The sequence below is a fragment of the Triturus cristatus genome, chromosome 2_2 (assembly GCF_964204655.1).
Source record: "Triturus cristatus chromosome 2_2, aTriCri1.1, whole genome shotgun sequence".
NCBI lineage: Eukaryota > Metazoa > Chordata > Amphibia > Caudata > Salamandridae > Triturus > Triturus cristatus.
The window spans coordinates 30796175-30823532 of NC_140582.1; the positions used below are offsets into that span (position 1 = coordinate 30796175).

Below are 27358 nucleotides of genomic sequence, written 5' to 3' on the forward strand. Positions count from 1 at the left end.
TTTATTGTGCAGATGGACAAAGGCCAGTCAAGGCCTTCTTCAAAGCCATCTTCAGAAGTAAAGATTTGGAATCCGAGGAGACATAAATAGGCAAGTGGACAACGACTGCAGATTCATAATTCTAAAATAGCAGCTCTCCCTGGTGATAGAAATCTCACGGCATACAGTCTTTAGGTGCTACTTAAGACAATGAAGATGAGAACAAGGAGAACGTTGAAGAAAGGTTTAGAGGTTGTTATCAATAAGGAGTGCAAGGAAGGCGAGGCTATGGGATTCAGTGTATGGTGATACATTTATGGCTGCGCTTACTGATCATCACTTGGTTGCAAACGAGATCTATAGAGAGCTGGCTACTTATTTAAATGGTAATTCGATAGAAAACATGTCAGCTATTTATCATCCTCAAACTAATAGTAGGGTTGAACATATTATTAGCACTATAATGTAGTGTGCGGAAGAAACTGAGTGTTAATTAAAAATGGGAAGAAGTGTGAGAGTTAAGATGAAGAATTATAGGGCAACATCAAACATTACCACAGGGTAAATTAACACCCACAATAATCAGACTAGTGTTATGGTATCAGGTAAATCCAAACAAAGAGGCAGTAATAATGCAGCTTAAATGTTTACTATTGCACAATTTGGCATTTAATCAGCAGGCCTGTATAATAGAGCCCCTATGCTGCATTAGACAACCTCAGCATTACTGCTGAAGCTGCCAGGTACTTCCATGTTGTGAGTTACCCATGAAACTTTTCCTAAACTGTGGGTGTGGGATTGTCCTTCCCACTACAGTGAGAGTGTGAGAAGTGAGCATTGCACTAGTTCACGCGATGCCTGTCAAGTAGCTTCAAAAGGCCTGTGGATGTATAATTTGTAGAATTGTATGATGCTGCCAAGTACTCTTTCAAGAACCAGGGCTTAATTTAGCATATTAACGCCAAGCACTCCACTCTTGTAATGTTAATCTTTCCAATTTAGAAGTGTTTTTGTAAATTTTATGTTTTCCCATTTTTTAATATATACGTGTCCCTTTTACACATTAAGTGCTCCAGAACTCAGTCAGTATTCTTTTGTGTTTCTATGTTACCACATTTATGCATAGGCATGACCCAAACACCAACACCCAGGGCATAACTGTGTTTTACCTAAATGGCTTGCTGTCAGGGTCGGTGTCCTTAAATCCCATCTCCTCGAGTTTACAGCGCCTGTACAACTCATAGTGGCGTATGTGAGTCTGCTCTCTCAGGTCTTCCATGTTCACTCGAATCAGCATCTCCCTGAGCTTCACAAAATCACAGTGACTCTCGTTTTCAACTAAGAAAGAAGCAGACATTACATCAATGTGTTAGTACATCCTTCTAACCAGCTTTCATCAGCACCACCAAACAACTTGTCTCCTCTTATCCCTTATCTAGTCACAGGGTTTATCACTAGCTTTACAACTTTTGTCACTGGCCATTATACATTTTCCATAATGAAAATTAAAGCAAAAATAGGTTGCATTCTTTCTTGCGCTTTTATTTTTAGAGTGTAGGTACATGGCAATGTTAAATATTTAGACAGTCCACACGAAAGGATGCACAGTTTTTGCCATCGCTGAATCGCTCTGTGTTTTAAATGTATCTGTGATGGTTCTGTAAAGAACACATACAATGCATATCTACTAAGAATTGCAGCCTAACCACTGAAATGATCAGGTATGTCAATCACTTAGTGCAAGGGATAAAGTTCATCCTTAAAGTAATAAAATAATGTATTTTCCCCAGACAGAGCAGGATAGTATAACATTAGGATGATTACAGGAATATAAATCTTACAGCACACCCTCATTATCTGGCTACATCTAAGAATAACTGCAATACATGATTATCAACGCATTTGTGTGTTGCCCACAACACATTTTAAGTGAACAAGGCATTAATGTAACACTAAGGAATTAGCAAACACGCACAACCCACGTTGTTGAAATAAGAAAAGTATTTGGAAGTTAGTTGTAAAATTAATTCTTAAGGAGTGAAAATATACTTTTCTTTCAGCATGGAAGTATTTTGAAACAGCTAAAAATTATTACAATATTTTTGTATTTTAAACTAAGGATATTCATTTGTGCACCGCTTTATTTCTGTGTACCTGACTATGCACTCGTATGGACAGGGTCAACTTGACGAAGGCCACAACAACAAAAAATTATAAGCGAACAGTGACTAAGAGACAATTCCAGGTCCAACTGCTAAGTGGCAGGATGATGCGCAGCATGCAAATCCCGAAAAGATTCACACTCCAAAACCGATGGTTCCACCTTAAATCCCCTCTTCAGATCAGTGAGCAACAAAAGTAGAATGCCATTGATCTCAATATATTAGCACGGAAGAATGGGTAGAAGCTTGGGTAGGGTTTTTTCTTTTCTTTCTTTTTTTAAATGTCAACATATTTTTATTGAATATATACGATAAACAATAAATCCACAGACATTAGTCAGTACCGTCATACGGCATCAATAAGCGTTTCAGGAGGAAACAACAGTGGGAGCGTATCTCCAAGTGGTACACTGAGCGTACAACCGCAGGTGATATATAATAAATGGAGGTAACCACAGCAGCACACTACTCTTCAAGTGCTGTTCGGTATGATCCCAGCTTAATCCACTTTGTAATGTTATAGACCTATGAAGGATAACAGTTTTTGGTGATCACATTTCTTCCAATTACATACTAAAAAGAAACTAAACCAACTTCCGAACCCAGCCCCCTCCCGTAGACTCAGCATAAATTCAAACAGTTGGTCGGTCCATCCCAGTGTAGCGTAATCATAGAAATCTAATATTGCACACCATAACAACAACCATCATTGTATTTTAAAGATGTACTTTAGCTCTAATTGACCACATCGTCTGTTCAGAAAAAACACGAGGGGGGGGGGGGGGGGCGCACCAGGAATCCGTCAGTACGTTTGCAGATCAACAGCAATAAACTCCTCCAATAACATATTCCATTCCATAGAAATGGGCTTCTTTCGCAACCCCCTTTGTTCCTCCCTCTTCAGCTCAGCACTCTCTGCCCTTCCCCCATCTTACCATTTCACTATGCCATTCCTGTATCGATGGCGGTCTGGCGGTTTTCCATCTCATGGTAATGTTACGTTCAGCTAATATTAAGGCAAGGTTAGAGAATTTGTTAACGGGGTTATCCTTCTTCCCTTTCGGGCCCAGCCCCAGCAGGCAAAACTCCAGCAAACCATTATTTCGCACCGGGGCAATGTCTCTCAGTATCGCACAAACTGATGTCCAATAGTGTCGTAATCGTGGGCAGTTCCACAACATATGTATCAGACCTGCTTCTGAGGAGTGACAACTCGGGCATACATCCACCGTGTCTGGAAACATAGAACTCAGCCTGCGTGGGGTCAGGTAGGCCCTATGTAGGAGCATGAGCTGTAACAACTTAAATTTAGGGTTCCTCGATACTTTCCTAGGGTATTCCAAAATAGTGCCCCATTCTTTGTCAGTGGGTGCTCGGCCCACATCCGCATCCCATCTATTACGGAGGGGTTGGAGTGGTACCGCTGTTATCGTGCGGATCCCTCTGTATAGCCACCTCGTTAAATGGCACCCGTTCCCCATCAAAAATTGCATAGTGAGCAGTGTGTGCGTTGCCGGTTCTATCCCCCCTGGGGCCCAGGTGTTACGTATGTAGCAAGAAACACTAGCGTGCAGAAGAAACAGTGTGTTCGGCACTCCATGTTCTCAGACAAAGACATCGTGAGGCATCAAGGCACCGTTCAGAAAGAATGTGCCCACTGTGTGCACTCCCGCATCCCCCCAAGCCAACATTCTTCTATTTGTAACAGTGCCCGACTGGGTGGAGATTCCCAGAAGGGGGATAGTGGGGGCGTATGGAGTCACTGTTTTGGTGTATCTTAAAGCATTCCTCCAATACAACAACGCAACCCTTAACAAATGCGGAGCCGTCGGGGGAATTTTGCTGTTGGGTAATAAAAGTGTATGTAGATCTCTTTGCCAAGCCAGTTGAGACATGTCAATCTCCTGTAGGTTACTTCCCGCCAACCAGTACGCTAGCCATTGTAACTGACTCATGTAGCAGTAAGCCTTCAGGTCCGGGACCCCCAACCCTCCTTGTTTAGTATCTAATTGTAGCATCGCGATTCCAATGCACCTCCGACCCCTTCCCCAGATTAAATCAATCGGTAGGGAGGACAATAATTTAAATATCTGTGCTGGGACCATAATGGGCAGATTAGTGAAAAAATCACCGATTTTGGCAATTGCCACCTTGCCTGCCACCGATACAGGCAGGGAAGTCCAGAACCTTATTTGGGACTTGAGAGCAGTTATAGCGCGGCGTAAGTTGCCATCTAGGAGATCTGTAGTTACCCTATATATGTGTATTCCTAGATATCTGAAAGTAGTAGGTACTATGTGAAACGTCCATTTCCCAAAGCCTAGAGGCCCACTACGTGTTGTGTCAGTAAAGAAATAAACATAGGATTTGTTCTCATTAATCGAGAGCCCTGAAAGCTTCTGGATTGTGTCAAAGATGGAAGGTATAGGTTCATATTCCCCGTCTAGGTTCTTGAAATATAGAATTAAATCATCTGCATATGCAGAGACAATATGTGTGTTGGGCCCCAGTACAATCCCCTTATGACCTGATATATTACGCAATTTATCCAAGAGAGGTTCTAAAGCTAAGATGAATAGCAGGGGCGACAGTGGGCAGCCCTGTCTGGTACCCCGTGCAACCCTGTATTGCTGCGAAATATGCTGTCCCGTGCGTGCCCGCGCCGTGGGGTTTAGGTATAACAGCCTCACCCACTTGATGTAGTCCTCCGGTATGTTAATTTTGGAAAGGGCGTAGAACCAGGGGCGGTGCGTCCATTGGGTCGTTGCCCCACCCACAGCGACCACAGCGAGGAGGACTAACTTCACCGGCGCGTCTGACTCCTGACTCGAAATCGGCCGGCCGGAGTCAGAGGACGCGTCGCTGAAGGGTGTGGGGAAGCGCTTGTTGACAGACACAGCAGTAGCGCAGCAGCAGGGCAGGCCCAGTGCGCATGTTCGGGTTTAGACTTGTCATATTTCTGACCAGCCCAAACATGTGCACTAGTATTAGCCTGCAGTGCTGCTGCGCCAGCTGCACATTAGGAGAGCGAGCGAGGGCTGCTACTGGCCAGTGGCCGCAGCCCCTGGTCTCCTATGGGCGGGGGCAGTCCATGCCCGAGCCAATCCTGGCGCTGCTGGTGCAGCGTCTGGATTGGCTGAGAGGAGTTGCCAGTGGCCACTTTGGAAGGAGCCAACGCGGACCCCGGCCCAGGAGCACACACAGAGGCGGCGCAGACCCAGCGGTCAGGTACGTTTAAAAAAAAAAAAAAAAAAACTTTATTTTTAAAGCCCCCCCTCCCCCCCCAAGCACGACCCCCGCAAGCCCCCCCCCTCTCGCGAATATTGCGAGCAGCGACTGCACCTTATACAGGTGGAGACAGGCACGGCCTTCCATGTCAATACCCAGGACTCCATCTCCATCACTCTGTTGGGATCCCTGGCCGAGGGTGAAAAGCGGACTCTCAATCACCTTGGCTGAGATTTCCTGCCAGGAGCTGTAAGTAGACTGACAGGTTTAGGCGATGGTGCAGCAGAGGGCGTGTACAGTAAGGAGTACAGTGCATACACTATTGTATTTATATGGCGTGTGCTACCCCTGATCGTTTATAGTCGTAATTTTCATTAAATAGAAAGTGGGCGGTGCTGCTTCGAGGCGCTAACTAAGGCCCGGGGTTGCAAATAAGAGCTAATGTAAAATAGAAGAGAGGGGCTCTATGCCACAAAAAGGGGTAGAGCGCCAAGAGACAATAGTCAAAAGAAATATGCCCCTTTTTGGCACATGTACAGATAACCTCATAAAACATACAAGTATCAAACTCAATCAATCACCAGAACAAGACACCAAATTCTGAACCCTAGTCACAAATTGTTGTATGTGCAAAATACTCTATTTTATTAAAAACATCACATAATAAAAATTGTAAGACAGTTACAAACCAATAAAATCAGTGTTAAACATTAAGCTTATTGTGCAATAAGCAGACAATACAAATTACAATAAAAAACAATTCAGAACATAGGGAGAACACAGGTAAGAAAAAATATTTTCTAATCCCAATTGTAAAGGAAGACAAAAGACCCAAATCAACTATTCTCCACAGTGTGGTTACTGTTAATCAATTCTTTCGAGAACAGATGTCAATCCAGTCTACAGTCTGCCTTTTTGGACTTGCGTCGACGCGTTTCGGTGGAAGGCTAGAGATATAGGACCACCTTCTTCAGGACAATATTATTCTAATCTCCCACGGTACAGACAATCTACATGAATAATAAAAATTTATAACATTAAAACCATTTAAAATGCCAGCATTCTATATACATGTCATGACTTTTGGTATCGTTATTTGCAACTGCTCACAACAATCTTAGGTAAAAGAACAAATGCTATCTAAGGCAAATGGTTCCCCCTAGAAATAGTAGAGTTCCCCCAAAAACCTTTAGATAAACAAACAGTGTAGTTCTCCTGGTGATTGAACATACATAACAACCATGCTCAGCCATTCTTTAAAGCACCTATTCGAATCATACCATACTCACATACTTCTTCTCTTAGATATATTTAGAGGAAGCTGAACTCAATTTGATAAATGTTGTTATTACCTTATAAGTTGACTAATACATCCAAGAGATAGGTACTAGTAGACTTCTTGCTTTTTAGTTATCAAGCGGAATACGCTGAGTTCAGCGGGAACATGAGGCCTTTTATTCTGAAGGGATAGAAGTATTTGTAGAATTTAGAACCTTTCCTTTCCAGCTATAGTATGTATAGTGTATAAATCTCTATATTTTCGTTTACCTGCCTTACTGCCTTTTACTGTTTGATACCATTCGGGTTCCGAAGGTATATGAGCAGGTCTATATACTACAAGGGAAAGTACAAACATGAGTTGCATGTAGACATACTCATAATCGAGCCAAAAGAAAATGTGCTTAACACTTACTTTGAACTAAGTGTCGTTACCTATATAGCTCATCTGTAGGATACGACTGATGCTGTATTTATTCAGAGGACACCTTCATGAGGAGCCGTTACATAGATCCCCGATAAATTAGGAAGCTCTCGATGTCGCTTCGGTTTTAAAGATTCTACGATTTCTATAAAAAATGAAAAAACAAATATGAGACTAAATAAAATTAAGAGAGGGAATCGGTTACGATATACCCGTATCCAAGGTTGTTCTTCTTTATAGCACCATAGTGCAACTAATGGCTCACGGATACCCTCTGACTGTCATAGGAATAGAACAAGAAATAAAATCTCCCTTACAGAAAAACCATGACCCTCCTAGTCAGTATCTAACACCGCAACGCTACTAAAATGTCGCCACGTAGTGTGTGTGTTGGAAAAAAACTATCAAAAAACTTAAACAGTCCGCTGGTCAGTAAAGAGTTCTAGAGACCAAGAACCCACAAACTAAGGCCCGAGACTCGACCATCCGATATTGAGAAAGACTTACCCGGTTCCAAGAGCGTGGATACCTCTACCTCATCTCGGGTGCGACGTATGTCAACTACAAATGCCAAGCTCCTTGCCTTATATCCATTCCTAAACGCGGGAGAGGCATCAAACAAGCCGCAGCTGTGGGGCATCTGAGAACAAGTCAAATGGGTGAACCTATGAGGCGGCCATCTTGGACTTCCCTGAAAACACTAGGGACTCTAGTATATGAAAAAATTATTAATACAGCTACATAGCCTGCCCGAGCCGAAAGATTGGGAGTATGTTGCAACTAATATCCTGTTAAACCCCAGAATGTATAACCAAGCAGGCACCGCTGTCATCCCGGCCCTTGAAGAAACCATCCGAGGAGTGGCAAAGTTAGGCACACGCGGCAGCCATATTTGTAAGGGGCATCTAAGATCAAGTCGTGAGGGAACAAAAAAGAGAGAGCAAAAAAGAAAGGCGGCCATCTTGAACTTTCCTAAAGAGGCCGAAGGTTCGTAAGCGTACAGAGCTATTATATCTTAAAAATGTATACCCAAACCAGAAGAACGGGAGTATCATCAAACTAATATACTCTTGACCCCCAAGGTGTGTGCCCCAACAGGCACCGGTAACTAATTAGTTTGATTAGGTTCCCACGCTTACGAACCTTCGGCCTCTTTAGGAAAGTTCAAGATGGCCGCCTTTCTTTTTTGCTCTCTCTTTTTTGTTCCCTCACGACTTGATCTTAGATGCCCCTTACAAATATGGCTGCCGCGTGTGCCTAACTTTGCCACTCCTCGGATAGTTTCTTCGAGGGCCTGGATGACAGCGGTGCCTGCTTGGTTATACATTCTGGGGTTTAACAGGATATTAGTTGCAACATACTCCCAATCTTTCGGCTCGGGCAGGCTATGTAGCTGTATTAATAATTTTTTCATATACTAGAGTCCCTAGTGTTTTCAGGGAAGTCCAAGATGGCCGCCTCATAGGTTCACCCATTTGACTTGTTCTCAGATGCCCCACAGCTGCGGCTTGTTTGATGCCTCTCCCGCGTTTAGGAATGGATATAAGGCAAGGAGCTTGGCATTTGTAGTTGACATACGTCGCACCCGAGATGAGGTAGAGGTATCCACGCTCTTGGAACCGGGTAAGTCTTTCTCAATATCGGATGGTCGAGTCTCGGGCCTTAGTTTGTGGGTTCTTGGTCTCTAGAACTCTTTACTGCCCAGCGGACTGTTTAAGTTTTTTGATAGTTTTTTTCCAACACACACACTACGTGGCCACATTTTAGTAGCGTTGCGGTGTTAGATACTGACTAGGAGGGTCATGGTTTTTCTGTAAGGGAGATTTCATTTCTTGTTCTATTCCTATGACAGTCAGATGGTATCCGTGAGCCATTAGTTGCACTATGGTGCTATAAAGAAGAACAACCTTGGATACGGGTATATCGTAACCGATTCCCTCTCTTAATTTTATTTAGTCTCATATTTGTTTTTTCATTTTTTATAGAAATCGTAGAATCTTTAAAACCGAAGCGACATCGAGAGCTTCCTAATTTATCGGGGATCTATGTAACGGCTCCTCATGAAGGTGTCCTCTGAATAAATACAGCATCAGTCGTATCCTACAGATGAGCTATATAGGTAACGACACTTAGTTCAAAGTAAGTGTTAAGCACATTTTCTTTTGGCTCGATTATGAGTATGTCTACATGCAACTCATGTTTGTACTTTCCCTTGTAGTATATAGACCTGCTCATATACCTTCGGAACCCGAATGGTATCAAACAGTAAAAGGCAGTAAGGCAGGTAAACGAAAATATAGAGATTCATACACTATACATACTATAGCTGGAAAGGAAAGGTTCTAAATTCTACAAATACTTCTATCCCTTCAGAATAAAAGGCCTCATGTTCCCGCTGAACTCAGCGTATTCCGCTTGATAACTAAAAAGCAAGAAGTCTACTAGTACCTACCTCTTGGATGTATTAGTCAACTTATAAGGTAATAACAACCTTTATCAAATTGAGTTCAGCTTCCTCTAAATATATCTAAGAGAAGAAGTATGTGAGTATGGTATGATTCGAATAGGTGCTTTAAAGAATGGCTGAGCATGGTTGTTATGTATGTTCAATCACCAGGAGAACTACACTGTTTGTTTATCTAAAGGTTTTTGGGGGAGCTCTACTATTTCTGGGGGGAACCATTTGCCTTAGATAGCATTTGTTCTTTTACCTAAGATTGTTGTGAGCAGTTGCAAATAACGATACTAAAAGTCATGACATGTATATAGAATGCTTGCATTTTAAATGGTTTTAATGTTATAAATTTTTATTATTCATGTAGATTGTCTGTACCGTGGGAGATTAGAATAATATTGTCCTGAAGAAGATGGTCCTATATATCTAGCCTTCCACCGAAACGCGTCGACGCAAGTCCAAAAAGGCAGACTGTAGACTGGATTGACATCTGTTCTCGAAAGAATTGATTAACAGTAACCACACTGTGGAGAATAGTTGATTTGGGTCTTTTGTCTTCCTTTACAATTGGGATTAGAAAATATTTTTTCTTACCTGTGTTCTCCCTATGTTCTGAATTGTTTTTTATTGTAATTTGTATTGTCTGCTTATTGCACAATACGCTTAATGTTTAACACTGATTTTATTGGTTTGTAACTGTCTTACAATTTTTATTATGTGATGTTTTTAATAAAATAGAGTATTTTGCACATACAACAATTTGTGACTAGGGTTCAGAATTTGGTGTCTTGTTCTGGTGATTGATTGAGTTTGATACTTGTATGTTTTGTGAGGTTATCTGTACATGTGCCAAAAAGGGGCATATTTCTTTTGACTATTGCAAATAAGAGCTACCAATGCGGGTGGCAGATAGCGTGAGAAGCCCCGGTAGTTTTGTGTAACTGAGGGCGTTTGTCATAGCGCACCTTGCCCGTCGCTCGAGGTGCCTGCAGGTAGGTGCTGTTAGTTAGTCTCGATGTTTAAGGAAGGGGGTTGCGAGATGATTATCTAGGGTCGCTTTCCGTTGGTTGCCTTTCCGCTCACACTCTTTCGGCTGTCATGTGGCGTCAAAGAGACTAAGCAAAGTCGGGATACTTGAGCATCTAGGTTCTAGAGGTGCTGTTTGCGTTTGAGCAGTCTATGTGCAGGACGTCCCTTTGTGTTTAATAATTCCCCATACCACTGTTGCATGTATTATTGATGAGTACGCTCCAAAACATAATTGAATCACATTGTTTGCTCAGACTTCTGTGTTTTTGTAAGATCCTATTTTGTGTTTTTGCAAATCCGCATCAAGTTTGATTAATTCGGATGCTTAGATGGGGCTCGCATATGCACGTGTTGATGTAAGACACGAAGCGTATGCATGTGATGTATTTCTCGTGATACAGCAGTGGCTGAAGGCGCCCATATTTGCTGTGAATGTGCCGATGATGTTGCCTTGAAACGTACGTAGTGTGTATGCTGGATGTGGTTAGGGTGAAGTTTTGTATTGCATCGACCTCGTCTGAGCTGCTTAAGTTACAAAGCCATTGGCAGACGTTTGCATCATCAAAAGTCTGCCCGTTGGTAATGGAATGTGGACGTCACTTATTTTACAGAAGAATTATCAGATGTTACTGAACGTGCTGACAAGAACCAGTGACATGGTTATACAACGTGCAATACCCCATATGTCACCAACCTTTGTTAGCAGAAAAAGGCACTTGATTAAGATCGGTTTATAGTATGACTTCATAACATTACAGAAAACATTATCAACCAAATCTCACTTATACATTAAATTCCTGTCATTCCCTGCTTCCTTAATCCCAATTTGTGAACATTGCAATTGCAAAACCCGTTTCATCTTTAGTTTGCCAGACTCCCTCACACTTCTGCAGTTTACCTACTTACAGCCTCTTAATAGACGCGTTCCCGCTTGGCTCGCGGCTGCACTGTTTTCCTTCACTCACCGCCCCACTCTCGCATTTTTCTCGATTCCTCTCCCATGAACTATTTCCTCATCCTGCTTTCTTTCGCTCCTGTTCAGTTTTTGTTCCCTTCCCTGGCCCCTTTTCTCTCTACAGCTCTCCTTCTCTTCCCATTCTTTTATCACCACTCGCTGCTCACCCTGCTACATTTTCTCCTCTCCAGTTCTTTCTGGACGACCTGCTTTCTCTCCTGTTCCTGCTTTACGTTTATTTCCTGATAATCCTCGCTCTCCCCTTTCTCAATATCAATTTTTATTTACGAGTTACCAAACTTTTCTTATTTAATAAAATCTGCAATAAATCATGTTTAATTCCCAAAACATTGTCTAAAATCCCTCAATCAATACCTCGTTTTATTCACATTTTTAACTCCCATCTGTCAGACCAGGAACCTCTTTCTTTCCTTCTCACCAGTTTCAGCACTTTCAATTTAGTCCGTGGTTTCTACACTCCTCGTTTTTAGGTCTCACCTGCGAATGCAGCGCGAAGCGCTGCTGTCTGCAGCGAGATCTATTGTTGCTGACTTGCCTCGGAAGTGGGACAGGAGATGGGCACGCGCAAGGCTTTTGGCGGATTTGAGCCGGTGTACGCGCACGTCAACACACGTGCACACACGCAATGTGCACATCTCCTGTCCCGCTTCCGATAACATGCCAGCCCCGTTGGAGACTCTGTGTGGGCTATTGTTGGCATAAAGTGTCATTCTGAGCAACAATAGCCCACACGGAGCCCCCCCAGCCCTTCTTTACTCACCGGGCTGCTCTTCTGGGGGGGGGGGGGGGGGCTCCTCCTCACGGCTGCAGCACTTCTGTTGCGGGGCTTCCCTGCACTCCTGGGAGCCCCGCGCTGCTGTGGTCATCCTCGGCCGCCGCATTCTTCACCCGGGCCCCCTCCTGGGACCCGGGGCTTCTCTTCACTCTGGCCGCCACCGCGGGGCTCTCCCTTAAACATGGGAGCCCCGCGTTAGCACGGCACGCCGGTTTCTGTTTTTGCCGGAGCAGACCCCGCCCACGTCCCGGGCAAGGGTGCCTGACTTCCGTCTTGAAGACTAGAAGTTAACAAGCAATTTCAATGCCATAAGTTGGCAGGGTATGCTCAGACGTGAGTCCCTTGCTCACTTTGCCACTGGATTCAAGCAAGCCTGGCTGAAGACGGCTGAAATGCCAGAAACCGGTCCTAGGAAGCTTGTTTCCGGTCCAGGGAAGGCATGGCTTGGCAGTTCGGGTTGGACTGTTCCCATGAGGCACAGGGTCAGACTGATTTGCATTTGGCCATGTCTGAACTGGGGTGGCAGAGTGGGCTAAAGAACGGTGATGGATTAAACCCAGATCAGTTGACTGGGGGTGAGTGCTTGCAATGTTCAACACTCCGTCCATCGTTTTCTTTGGTTTTTGCATAGTTCTCGCATTGACGCGAGTTTGAACTATTGACATTTGCAAATAATAATGTCTTTTATTTTTGTTTTCTTTTTAAAAACCTAAATAAAAGGCATTGTTATTTACAATGTCAATAGCTCAAACTCGCATCAATGCGAGACCTATTGCATTGCAAATGCTTGTTCTTTTCAGCAGCTGCATATCTTAAAGCGTCTCCTTTTCCCTCTCCAGTTTTTATCGAAGCAGGGTCAAGAAGATCTGAGCCTTAAGCAGCTAGTGGAGATCAGAGGCAGCAGCCCATACAATACAGTAGAGCCACTGGTGCAATGTGGGTCCCAGCCAGCTCAGCTCTTAGCCCTCGTACCACAGTACTGGTTTCAGTATTGATAGCTTTGCCACTGCTGGTCACGTTTACTGATGTTTCAGTTCATGCACTCCTTCCTGTACCCAGACATTTTTTCAGGTATTTTTGTCACATTTACATGACATTTCCGTGTATTGCATAATTGGGTTGTGCATTGCCTGGGTAATTTAAGTTAATTCTTCCTTGTTAGGTGCTTTTGCTCTCCTATCCTTCTACGTTTTTGGGACTTTCGATTTGTACTTTTTTGGGTTCTGTCAAAGTTTGGTTTTGCATTTGGAAGTTTTTTATGTGTTCTCTAGTGCCAGACTATATTAGCGTGTTTCTGTTGTTTGAAGGATAGTCCTTTGCATTATGTTGCTTTTTCACACTGTATTAGTCTGCCTACTCTGAATTTCTTATGTAAATGCGACTTTTACTGATACTCGTTTACGCATTGTATTTTGCTTTCTTTTTTCAGTCTAGGCTGAACCTATTCTGCCCAGTTTACACAAACATCTTTTTGCTAAGTAAGTCCACATCATGTTACTGAACCTGCAAAACCCTGAACCGTGTTAAGAATAGTTTGAAATATAGTAGGTTTATAAAAGCAGTGTAATAGGCATGTCTCCGGAAGCATGTGTATCTTGATGCTCCCTAAACAGCCCTTTAAAGCTTAGTAGAAAACATACATTTCTACCCTAATTTTTACCTTCCCAGCTTGTGCACCAATCCATTGCTACTTATATTTGCCCCAATGTATTCACCAATACTATTGTTATGGTTTGAATCGTATCACCTGTTGCAACATTAATAAAGGAGCCCGTCTTTAAAAAAGTTTGACTTTAAACACAAATATCTTACTTAAATAAATGTGAATATTGTCTAGAAATTCAAATTTCCACAAAGCAAGTTACATTATTATAAAGGGAAGCATGATATGTGTGGTGAAACTTTGAACGTTGAAATCAGAGATAAATAGATGATATTTTAAGCAGCCGCGCTGTTCGGTAAACTTTAGTAGCATTGCGAATTCAGTTCGTGTAGGGAAAGGTCATTTCTAAAGCATTATTTAACTGACTTAAGAGGACTTCCCATGAAGTCTCATTTGCATCAGAATCGAGCACAACTCACGAGCAAATCCAACTTATTTATAATGCATGGTGGAATGCTTATAGGGTCTCTTGTTTTTGAAGTAGCCTACTGTAAGTAATGTGATTGGTAGCACATCTATAGTTAGAAGGCTAAATGTCACGAATACCTCATGACCCGGAAACAAGACAGTTTCAGACTGTCGTACTTTGGTATTTGGGACCACGTAGGAGACAGGGCTCTACCCCTGTTTATTCATGTATTAGCAAACCGCGATTGGTCAATGCGGTATTTACAAGCGCTTTGCATAACGTCCCATTGCCAAATGCACTATGTATACGTTATTATACATTGACTCCGTGGGTTCCATCTTGGAGTGGTGGCCATCTTATAAGTTGCCCTCACATAGACAAACACATTATAAGCAAGTACGGGCCTTTAGAATACATGTACTTTCTGCTTGACTTCTCCATGACCTGGGCAGCTGGTCTCCGCTGCCCCAGGTCAGTCCGGTCTCACGAGCTCCCCTTCCTCCGGCCACCTGTGATTAGCATCAAGGCTTGACACACCATAAAGTCCTTTCATCGCACACAAGCCTCCGGCTAATCACTTTCGCACCTGCTTGTTCCTGCTTTATGGCCTGTTTCTCAACACAGGAGATGCTCATGTTTATTGGGGTCAGATGTTGGATCTGAGCCTTGCTGGGTAAATAATTGCGGGCTGGCTGAACTGAAATGTGAGATTGCAATCATGACTCTGCTTGTTCTTTGAAGTAAAATATGTGAATGACCAACTGCAAGAGAAGGGCGGTGTTGCCCAGAGCGTAATATGCATTATAAAAGAGAACACTGGTTTTTGTTCTGCAGACTGCCTCATTCAGTTGCTAAGGCTTCTGTGCGACGTAGTCTCACTCATTTAATGTTTAATAAAGATGTCTTTTTCATATTTCAGCTTCTTCTGCCAGTTTCTTTGTTGCATTACCATGAGAGCGTCTTTTATAATACTACAGCAACAGGATAACCCGAAGTCATAGGGTGCTATCCCTGGCACCGCTGGGGTCCTAAAATCCCCGGTACTTCAGTTGGCGCCCGACAGCGTGGCATCAATACAAGTGACTATCTGGAGGAGCGATCTTGTCGGAGGACAGAGATCTACTGGGGAGAACAGGACAGAAATCCACTAAGCAGGTACCGAGGTTCTGGGGGATTCTTTGTCTCTGCGGCCCAGTATATCTCTGATCTTTCTGACTTTGACTCTCCAAAAGATGTCACTCCCGATTAGAACCCTTTTTGGCGGGAGTATTATAAAAGACGTTTTGTTATGAAGAACTTGACAGTTAGAATTTGGATAACCTTTTGATTAATAAAAGTAAGAGTTAAGTATAAATGGGTCGCTCCCAGTCCTTTGGTTCTTTGGGTCTTTAATTTGGTTATCACAATTACCAAAGCCGAGGGGTTGGTTTCTTGGTTTCTGATTTGGTCATTGCAATTACCAAAACCGAGGGTCTCGCATATTTGCGAGTTTATTGGTAGAGATAAACCCTTGAAGTTTGGAGCTAGATTAGTGAGCTATAAGATGCCTGATCTTAGCAAATTTGGAAATGTAGCTTTTGTTTTGTATAGGTTTTGATATGCGAATTGCAATTTGCGTAGGCAGGTAATGAGGAGATATTTCTCCATTTGGTTTTGATTATAATACTTGCGTTTTCCGCAATATTTTTGGCATGCCTGTTTGTAAGCTCACATGGAAAAATGTGTTGCTTTTTGTTTTGAAAGGTACCATAGTGTGGGAAATATCTAAATAGGTTAGATTTAGAAACATATTTCTTCCTTGGTGATTTTGTATCCCCAGGGAATTAAAATATGACATAATACAAAACAAGGATCCTTCATTCTGCGCAGTTTCACGAATGAAGATATGCACAACGATTTTGTGTGGTGTTCTGCTAGGCAGAGCTAGTGAATTGAGTGCATTCACTACTTCTTGGACATGCATCTGTCTGTGGGGCTGTTCATGCAGCCTTTTGGAACACTATTGAAAAGCGTTGCTTGTAAATATGACCTACAACAGTATTTGCAAATGGTTTGTTTCAAGTATAGTCTGTGAGCTGTTCTTTCTTTCTGTCATGCGTATTGATTTGTAAGTCAACTGTGTGTTTAAATGTCTGTGGTTTTTTTCATTAGTGCAACTTCCGTAAGTAAATTGCGACGGCGCTATTTATAAAAAAATGGCTAAAGCGCGCTGTATTGTCTGTTTGACCCCTTTCTGTTTATGTCTGAAATGAGCTCAATATGTGTTTGTGGGTCTTCTGATGTTTCCAGTCTGTTAAGTAGTTTGCTGGTTAATTAATATCAAGTAGAAACTTAAAACAAAAATCCAGAAATGAACAATGTGATGTGCTACAATAGCTATGTGTTGCTCTTTAATTTATAGAATGAGCAATTGTGCACATATACAAAACTGCAGTTAAATGCTTAAAGGATAAAATTAGAAACACATTCGATAGATATAAATCAGGCCCCAAAAACGAAATTATCTATTTTTGCAAAAGTAAATAAATTTACAGCATTTTCCTTAGATGCAGTTTATTAGATGTTCACAGGCAAACTTTTTCAGCTGCAGTTAAACACGGGTGGAATTTTGCAGAACCGTCCTTTTAAATGAAAGTGGCGCAAAAATGTGGCGCGTTTCAAATTCGGCTTATGCGCTTAGGCTTGTGAGTAAATGTGTCCAAAATTATAGGCAAGGGATGCAGCTTGTTTTTTATACATGGGATTATCACAAAAACGAATAATTGGGAATTTTTTTAAAAGAAAATTATTAATCATGGGAAAAATTATTTTAAAAAATAAGTGCTTTTCAAAATCGTTTTTTGATATTTATAAAGCTTAATACTCATACTATGACCTCCTAGCATTAAAATTTGATTTAAGTTGTGTTGCATCACTAAAATGACAAGCATTCGCGCGTACAATTTTCCCTTGGCGCAGGCGCAAACAAGCTCATTTTTATAAAGTATAAGTTATTATTTCCAATGCCTGACTCATGGGTTATGTAATAGACATTCTGGTAATGCATATTATGCAAGAAAATTGTAGGATATTCATTTTTTAATGCTTAAAATATCAAAGTCGAATTTGGGTAAAAAGACTGTTTCAATTGCATTTTCTTTTCATTCAGAGTACTGTTTAAAGTGTCTCAGGCTTCAGTAAATGCATACGTTTAGGTTTTGATATATATTTACAGGTTGTGCCTTCTTATGATTCAATGAGTCAATGTGCCAGTACAAAGGCTTGTTTTAATGTCAGGGTTGAAGGTTCTAACTTTAGCTGTGTCTGTCACGATACTACTGAACACGCTATGAAAAACAGGACCTTTTTTAAAACTTGGAGAAATTAAATAAAATATGGCGTCACAACCCGCAACTATTTGATGTTAATAAAAAACGGCCTTAATGGAGTTAGCACCCACATAGAGAAAGAGAAATGGAGAATTGTTTTTTGATGAAGGAAAAAGAGGATGTTTGTGAGCAGGTACGTGATGAAGTCAGTAATGATAGAGGGGTGGAGAAATGTACAACTACGGTTATAGGAACTGGGTAATACGTAGGAAGGAGAAGAACAATTGGGAAAATACAATGCCGTGGAGGGAAGAGAGATGATGAAGGGGAGTAATAAAGACTTGAAGAGTAGCGTGAGGAAGGTTGTATTGATGAAGGGAATGAAGAGGAATGTGGTACCGGTTTGAGTAAGTAGGAGAGGAAAGATGAGATTGCAGGTTCTAGCAGTAGGGGTGAAAATATTGTAATTACCTGGCGGGAGGCACTGAGTTTCATATGCTAATATAAAAGGGACTAACAGAGCTCGAATAAAGGCAAATGACTAAATGATGAAGAAAATATCAAAACTCATTGTGAATACAATTCACTTAAGGTTGATGAAATGTATACCATTGCATAGGATTACAACAAGCATTTATTCTAAAAACTGGTATGTGTGTTATTAAGTTTTGTGAATTATTCACAGTACATGTAGTTTAACAATCTGGGAATAGGGATAATTTTTTTAGCGCCTAAAAAGGAGAAATTATTTTTCAACATAGAGCGAATTATTGCAAGTTAGGAGGGATTAGGAAGGCCTTCTGGCTTTGACGAATTCAGAGTGTCAGAAGCTGGGGGTTGGGAGCTGCAGAGGCTGGCTCGGTCAGGCTGCTGAGATGCTATCTTTAGTGTAAACAATGAGTAGGCTGCCACGTTGACTTTTATGACCTTTTAAATTAGGGCCTTGCCTCTGTGGAATGCAGAATGACCTTGCTACACGGGCCTCTAAAGGTGGGGTTTCTGGTTTCTCCATAGCATCACTAAAACTAAAGAACTTAATTCCACCGGGAAAAGGGGTTTTCTTTGAAAGTCCAAACATTATGTTAAATGCTTTGCTGATACATTGGTGCTCTAAAAAAGAAAATAGAATGATGCCTGCTATAGTTGCTCTTATTTAACAGAAAACGAAGTGTTGCATTAAGTCTTAGACAAAAAACAAGATGCAGCCTTTTTCTAAAATTTCTTTAAGGCTACATGCCTACGTGAGAATGCATTGCCAATTAAGACTTCTTTTTCACAGTGGAAATTGTAGGTGCCAAATTACTATGGAGTGTCAGTGTAACGATTTTTTATTTCTAGAAATGTAAAACTTAAGTGGCTGGATGTTGAAAGGACTGACAAGAGGGTAACAGTTAAGTAATGCAATTTATTTTTGTGTATTTGGTTCTATCATGAATTGTTCTTGCTGGTCCTGTATGTTAGAAGAGAAACAGTAGAGTTATGTTTGACAGCAGATTTCCATTGCCTGGTGATCTACTGTCAAAAAGGAAGGTAAGTATTTTAAACCTGACAAATTAAACAGGCCCAAATATTGGGTTTTGGGCTGCAGTTTTACAGTGCATAAAGTACATGACATGGTGTTGTGTGTCACCGTTTTTTTACATATGCTATTGTTTTGTCTATGCTTTTTGTGCTTGATATACAGCAAGTATATCTGATGGCTTGATGTTTTGTGCGTTTTTATTATTTTTTGCATGTTTTCGTTGTTTTTGTTGCTGCTTTTTATACTATTACAAGTTTACCTGTGTTGTGAAGGGGATGGTCATGACGATGCCCATCGCTACGCAACAGTTGGTTGAACTTGTTCTGGTTACTAAATTCCACAGCTAATGATATTTCATGCTGTGAACATGAGAGGCAACACTTAACCAGTGCATGTCTAAATTGGCTATAATGGTATTACAGAAAACTAAAAGAGATCTACAGGATCAAAGTGTGTCACCTGTCACGTTATACTGCCCTTCCCTTAAAGGAACAGGCAGCCCTACATTTATGTATCCTTGATTGGACCTAAGGATGAAATTATAGATCTGTGACTCAAGGTGGCTTAATTTCTATATTACATTAGGTAATGGTGTCCTGTCTCCTAAGTAGCATATGGCCTTTGCTTCTTAAAAGGAAACTAGGTTTTCATTTTTCCCTGCAGAAGGAACTGGAACATTAGCTAAGATTACCGTATATGGTGTAGTCGCCAGCGGTAGAGTTAAAACGTATGTGACTTTGGCCTTTTGTGTATCACCCGTACTCTTGGTGATGTCACATGCCTGACTACCACCCAAGTAAATTATTGTCCTTCCTATAGATTTTTATTTTTTATTGCTTTTGTTTCTTCCCTGCCCAATGTCGCATTATGCTTAGTGATTGGGGATTTTAGTTGTGTCCTAGTTCCAATTCCCTTTTCCGTATTCCTTTCATCAGTCAACCCATTTATTATTGTAGGTGTATTGTTCAGGTTCACACTTCCAGACTGCAGTGATGCACCAAGAACCCCCATATTATGTACAATTCCCTTTTGTATGACCAGACTGGTTTCCAAGAATTTTCCTTAGGCCTGCTGCAATGTTTTCCAGCCTGACTGTCAGGATAGCGATAGACTGGCTAACTGACTCAATATTATAGTAAGACAAGTTTTCCATACCAATAGGAGATATCTTGCGTTTACCCTTTTGAACATGACGAATTTTCAATGTCTATTTCTAATGTAGCTTTTACCCTTTTGTTCCTGCTGCTTTAATTTTCGGTGGGACCAGAAGTTTCTAATCATGCAAATATCAGGACCCTCTAGTTCTTGTCTTTTGTTTTCATATCTGACTATTAGCCTGTGTATTGCCTAGTGCACCTGATGTGAAAGGTTTCTACATGCCTATGATAATCTGTATCATGTGATTTCTCTATTGAAATGTCCTAGATAAGGAATTTAGAAACACTTATATGTAATCATTCAGGAAAAAAAAAATGTGTTTGCCCTATTAGAAAATGCCACCATATGTGAAGACATCCATTTTAGATAGAATTCTCGTGTAGTTATCTACCCTTAGATGATGGAGGCTCTCACACGGAAACCCAATTGAAAAGCTTAGAGGCACTGTTTTGCCTACTGCCCTTTTTTTATTTGTATTGCTTCCTGAGAAAGACAGTGTATTCTGGACCAAAATTGTTCCATGGCGTGTGGCCACTCCCTTGAAGGACCGCAGGCCACCTGTTTACAGTCCCCTTGTTATACAACAAACTGTTTAAAGCATCGCACTTGCTTCATCAGAAGGCGTTCAACATCAGAAAGGAAGAAGGAGCTGGTTTTGCCAAGAACCAGAATTTCAGTACAAAAGAGCGCCTGTCATGTGCTGGTAACCTCTGACAGTGTGCAGTCCCTTGAGCCCCTTGGCCTGAGTTTTTGGCCACACACACCCCCTCTTTTCCTTTGCTTCAATGGAAGTGCAGTGCACCGGCGGATCCAAGATTGACAGAAGGCACTACATTCCTGCCCGCCCCTTTTTCCTTCTGTATCCCTCCCCGCTTCCCGCCACCGCCGCTTAGCCCCGCCCCTTTTTCCTTCTGTATCCCTCCCCGCTCCCGCCTCCCAGCTGCCCCGCCCACCCGCGCACTTGGCCTTATATGGCGACCGTGCGACGCAGGTGAGTGTGACCCACTTGTGGGACACCCCCGCGCCGCACGGCCACCAGCTGCTGCGTGTGCTCCTCTGCCCTGCCTAGCTGCCTCGCTGCCTGTCGCGCTGCCGCTGACCACGCCCCCTCCTCCGAGAGGCGCGGTCCGTGCCTGCCTGCCGGCTGATCGTTTTTGGTGCTAATTGTATTCCCTTGACTGTGTGACCTGTGCTTCTCCTTTCAGTGTAACCGTGCCCGTGTTTTTGTTTATTTTTCTGGTAACTGTGCCCGTGTCTCGCTGTCTCCTCCCTGTCTGCCCGCCTACCTCGCCGATCCTCGCTCACCCTCCCCGCTTCCCGCCACCGCCGCTTAGCCCCGCCCCTTTTTCCTTCTGTATCCCTCCCCGCTTCCCGCCACCGCCGCTTAGCCCCGCCCCTTTTTCCTTCTGTATCCCTCCCCGCTCCCGCCTCCCAGCTGCCCCGCCCACCCGCGCACTTGGCCTTATATGGCGACCGTGCGACGCAGGTGAGTGTGACCCACTTGTGGGACACCCCCGCGCCGCACGGCCACCAGCTGCTGCGTGTGCTCCTCTGCCCTGCCTAGCTGCCTCGCTGCCTGTCGCGCTGCCGGCTGATCGTTTTTGGTGCTAATTGTATTCCCTTGACTGTGTGACCTGTGCTTCTCCTTTCAGTGTAACCGTGCCCGTGTTTTTGTTTATTTTTCTGGTAACTGTGCCCGTGTCTCGCTGTCTCCTCCCTGTCTGCCCGCCTACCTCGCCGATCCTCGCTCACCCTCCCCGCTTCCCGCCACCGCCGCTTAGCCCCGCCCCTTTTTCCTTCTGTATCCCTCCCCGCTTCCCGCCACCGCCGCTTAGCCCCGCCCCTTTTTCCTTCTGTATCCCTCCCCGCTTCCCGCCACCGCCGCTTAGCCCCGCCCCTTTTTCCTTCTGTATCCCTCCCCGCTCCCGCCTCCCAGCTGCCCCGCCCACCCGCGCACTTCGCCTTATATGGCGACCGTGCGAACGCGCAGCGGTCACGCGCAGCGGGCGCGCCGATTGTGCGCCGAAGGCGCGCCAAAGGTAAGCCCGTCTGCGCCCGTCCGCGACCGGATCGCGACCAGCGCCAGGACCCCTGGCCCACGAAGACCCCGACCTACCCGCCTGACGTACTCCGCCGCCACTCTCATCGCACTCAACACCGGCCGACTCCCAGACTGCCACCAAGCCACACCACGACTCACCCACGGACCTTTCAGCTGCCACGCCTGCAAGTTCTCCTGCATCCGGACCTGCCCCGCACCAGCAGCCGCCAAGCCAAACACCAGCAGCACCCACCTCAAGTGCATCCTGCTCAACACCCGCTCCGTCCACAGACACGCCGTGGAACTCTGGAACCTCCTAGACGCCACAGCCCCTGACGTGGCCTTCCTCACGGAGACCTGGATGAACGCCTCTTCAGCTCCCGACATCGCCATCGCCATCCCGGAGGGCTACAAGATCGTCCGGAGGGACCGCAACGCCAACCAGATGGGAGGAGGCGTCGCCATCATCCACAGGAACACCATCCGTCTCACGACCAGCACCGACAACTCCCTGACCACCGCCGAACACCTGCATTTCCAGATCCACACCGACCCAAACACCACCCTCAGAGGCACCCTGATCTACCGACCCCCGGGACCACGCACACAATTCAGCGAGGACATCGCCGACTTCGTCAGCCCGCATGCCCTCCCCTCCGCCGACTACATCCTCCTGGGGGACCTTAACTTCCACCTGGAGAACAACAACGACTGCAACACCAGCACCCTGCTCGACAACCTCGCCAATCTTGGACTCAAGCAGCTGGTATCCACCCCCACTCACCTCGCCGGACACACACTCGACGCCGTCTTCTCATCCTGCAAAGACATCGTCTTCAGCCACGCCACAGAGCTCCAATGGACGGACCACAGCTGCGTCCACTTCACCTTCAAGAGAACGACGACCCACCACCACCAGCAACAGGCCGCCCGCAGAAGCTGGAACAAGATCACAGCAGACCAGCTCGCCACATCCCTGAGCCAGCACCCCCCTGCCAGCTCAGCGAACCCCAGCCAGGCCGCCAACAACCTCACACAGTGGATCAACAACTGCGCGGACGAACTCGCCCCGCTGAGGACCCCGCCCAGCAGACCCGGCAGCAAGAAAGCCCCGTGGTTCACCGACGAACTCAAGAGCTCCAAGAAGAACTGCCGAGCCCTCGAGAAAGTCTGGAGAAGGGATCCCACACCGGACAACAGGACCACCTTCAAGCTGGCCACCCGGAAACACCACCAGCTGATCCGCGCCGCCAAGAAAACTGCTTTCAAGGACCGGCTGGACAACAACGCACACAACTGCAAGGAACTCTTCAACATCGTGAAAGAGCTCTCCAACCCCAGCGCAGAAAACAACGACATCACCCCATCGCAAGACCTCTGCAACTCCCTCGCCTCATACTTCCACAACAAGATCGCGGACATACACAACAGCTTCAGCAACCAACCAACGCACACCAAGACCGAACAACCACCCCTCACCACCACCCTCCAAGCCTGGACTCCGATCAGCACCGAAGACACCATCCGCACGATGAACTCCATCCACTCCGGATCACCGACCGACCCCTGCCCTCATCACGTCTTCAACAAGGCTGACGCTGTCATCGCACCCCACCTGCGAGACATCATCAACACATCCTTCGACACCGCCACCTTCCCTGAGAGCTGGAAGCACGCCGAACTCAGCGCGCTACTCAAGAAACCCACAGCGGACCCCACCGAACTCAAGAACTACCGCCCCATCTCGCTCCTCCCGTTTCCAGCCAAAGTCATCGAGAAGACCGTCAACAAGCAGATGGCCGCCTTCCTCGAAACGAATGGATCCCTCGACCCCTCACAGTCCGGCTTCCGAGTCAATCACAGCACCGAGACCGCCCTCATCGCCGCCACCGATGACATTCGAGCCCTGATGGACAACGGAGAAACAGCGGCCCTCATCCTCCTAGACCTCTCCGCAGCATTCGACACTGTCTGCCACCGCACCCTAGTACAGCGCCTCAGCAACGTCGGAATCCAGGACAAGGCGCTGGAATGGATCATCTCCTTCCTCGACGGAAGAACACAGAAAGTCCGTCTACCACCGTACAAGTCAGAGGCCACCGATGTCATCTGCGGCGTCCCTCAAGGATCCTCGCTGAGCCCCACCCTCTTCAATGTCTACATGAGCCCCCTCGCGGCCATCGCACGGCAACACCACCTCAACATAATCTCCTACGCCGACGACACCCAGCTGATCCTCTCCCTGACCAACGACCCCGCCGCCGCCAGAGCCAACCTACACGAAGGGATGAAGGACGTAGCCGAGTGGATGACGACCAGCCGCCTGAAGCTGAACTCGGACAAGACGGAGGTCCTCATCCTGGGCTCCTCACCCTCCGCCTGGGACGACTCCTGGTGGCCTCCCGCCCTGGGCACCGCACTCAAACCGACAGACCATGCACGCAACCTGGGCTTCATCCTGGACTCCTCCCTCTCCATGACCAGGCAAGTCAACGCCGTCTCCTCGGCGTGCTTCAACATCCTACGCATGCTACGGAAGATCTTCTGGTGGATCCCCACCGAGACCAGGAGGACCGTCACCCAGGCCCTCGTCGCCAGCCGACTGGACTACGGCAACGCCCTCTACGCCGGTACAACCGCCAAGCTCCAGAAGAGACTCCAGCGGATCCAGAACGCCTCAGCCAGACTCATCCTCGACATCCCATGAACCAGCCACATCTCCGGACATCTGAGAGACCTTCACTGGCTCCCCGTCAACAAAAGAATCACCTTCCGCCTCCTCACCCACGCACACAAAGCGCTACACGACCAAGGCCCGAGCTACCTCAACAGCCGAGTCAACTTCTACGCTCCCAAACGCCACCTCCGATCAGCCAACCTCGCCCTCGCCGCCGTCCCCCGCATCCGAAGAGCGACCACAGGAGGAAGGTCCTTCTCCTACCTGGCCGCCAAGACCTGGAACTCCCTCCCGACCGACCTGCGCCTGACCCAAGACCACCTCTCCTTCAGGAAGAAGCTGAAGACATGGCTGTTCGAGCAGTAGCGGCACCCCCCCACCCCCAGCGCCTTGAGACCCTACGGGTATGTAGTGCGCTCTATAAATGTCACTGATTGATTGATTGATTGATTGATTGATTGATTGATACATTCCAGTGCCTATGGAAGAGCAGCCTGAGCGTCCTCTGACACTGAGTGACGAGTGTTGGAGTCTGAGAATGGTCCCGAATCTGCACGAGATGACCTGTGCCCTTGATCAATGGAGAGCACACTACCTGTAGGGCCTGCTGCAAAGGAAAGATACTGGCGCACTGCCTTGAAACATTGAGACTCTCGAGTGAGCTGTGAGGGCACTCCAACTAAGCAGTACTTTCTTTTCTCATGAAAGGCTTGAATGAAGAAGCCCATGCCAAAGAAAACAACAGAAGAAGATTTGATGGACAATAGAAGCCTGCCAGTGAGGCTTTTTGAACGGACTCTGGGCATAGGTGGTTTCACAAGAGGTTTCCGTGTGATTGTATAGACTAGGTGTTAGAAGACTGTTTGTTTTGCTGGCATTGTCTAGTATAAGCAGAATAAAATCCATTTTCTGTGGAAAGGTGCCCCCTTTTCACCTCAGAGCATTGATGAGGGTCACCACTGTTTCACCTGAACATAAAAAAAATGTATAGGAGCCCTAAAATGTTACTAAATATTTCATTTGTAATAGTGGTCGCTATTTTCTCCCGTTGTCTATATATATTCTTAATAACGTGTTTTCTAGTGGGTTTTAAACATGACGTTGTCATTTATGGGTGGGATTGTTTTTCTCTACCCAATTGACTTCTGCACCCGCTTCTCAACCTATGTCTTTTTTCCACTACTGTTTCTTTGCACTCTTTTCCTGAACATGAGCAGGTTAAAAGATTAGAATTCGTAAGCAACTCCTCTATACAGCTTCTGCATCGACACTAGTTAGTAGTGAACATCACTAGATAGAGGTATTGCTTATTTTGGCCTGCCATATGTGGCCTTTGTGCTTCTTCGTGTTCAAGGAGACCTGTCCAGAGAGAGAGTCCAAGTACTAGGATTTTGCTCCATCAGCAACATCTTGATGATCTGGTGAATATAGACCTGGACTAAGATCAGAATGAGTATAGTGATTGCCTATGTAAGGGCAAAAGGAGGGTCTGTCGTACTTTGGTATTTGGGACCACGTAGGAGACAGGGCCCTACCCCTGTTTATTCATGTATTAGCAAACCGCGATTGGTCAATGCGGTATTTACAAGCGCTTTGCATAACGTCCCATTGCCAAATGCACTATGTATACGTTATTATACATTGACTCCGTGGGTTCCATCTTGGAGTGGTGGCCATCTTATAAGTTGCCCTCACATAGACAAACACATTATAAGCAAGTACGGGCCTTTAGAATACATGTACTTTCTGCTTGACTTCTCCATGACCTGGGCAGCTGGTCTCCGCTGCCCCAGGTCAGTCCGGTCTCACGAGCTCCCCTTCCTCCGGCCACCTGTGATTAGCATCAAGGCTTGACACACCATAAAGTCCTTTCATCGCACACAAGCCTCCGGCTAATCACTTTCGCACCTGCTTGTTCCTGCTTTATGGCCTGTTTCTCAAAACAGGAGATGCTCATGTTTATTGGGGTCAGATGTTGGATCTGAGCCTTGCTGGGTAAATAATTGCGGGCTGGCTGAACTGAAATGTGAGATTGCAATCATGACTCTGCTTGTTCTTTGAAGTAAAATATGTGAATGACCAACTGCAAGAGAAGGGCGGTGTTGCCCAGAGCGTAATATGCATTATAAAAGAGAACACTGTTTTTTGTTCTGCAGACTGCCTCATTCAGTTGCTAAGGCTTCTGTGCGACGTAGTCTCACTCATTTAAACTTTAATAAAGATGTCTTTTTCATATTTCAGCTTCTTCTGCCAGTTTCTTTGTTGCATTACCAT

The 27358-nt window shown here is 45.0% G+C and overlaps 1 protein-coding gene across 5 annotated transcripts in view; it reads right to left on the minus strand.

Annotated features, from left to right (window-relative positions):
- Window positions 1-27358, minus strand: part of SEPTIN11 (septin 11) — a 614181-nt gene that overhangs the window by 130341 nt on the left and 456482 nt on the right. For all 5 annotated transcript variants that reach the window (XM_085640963.1, XM_085640961.1, XM_085640960.1 and 2 more), the window contains exon 7: window positions 1149-1317. In XM_085640963.1, the coding sequence (XP_085497089.1) occupies window positions 1149-1317 (169 nt within the window). The remainder of the gene's footprint in view (window positions 1-1148; window positions 1318-27358) is intronic.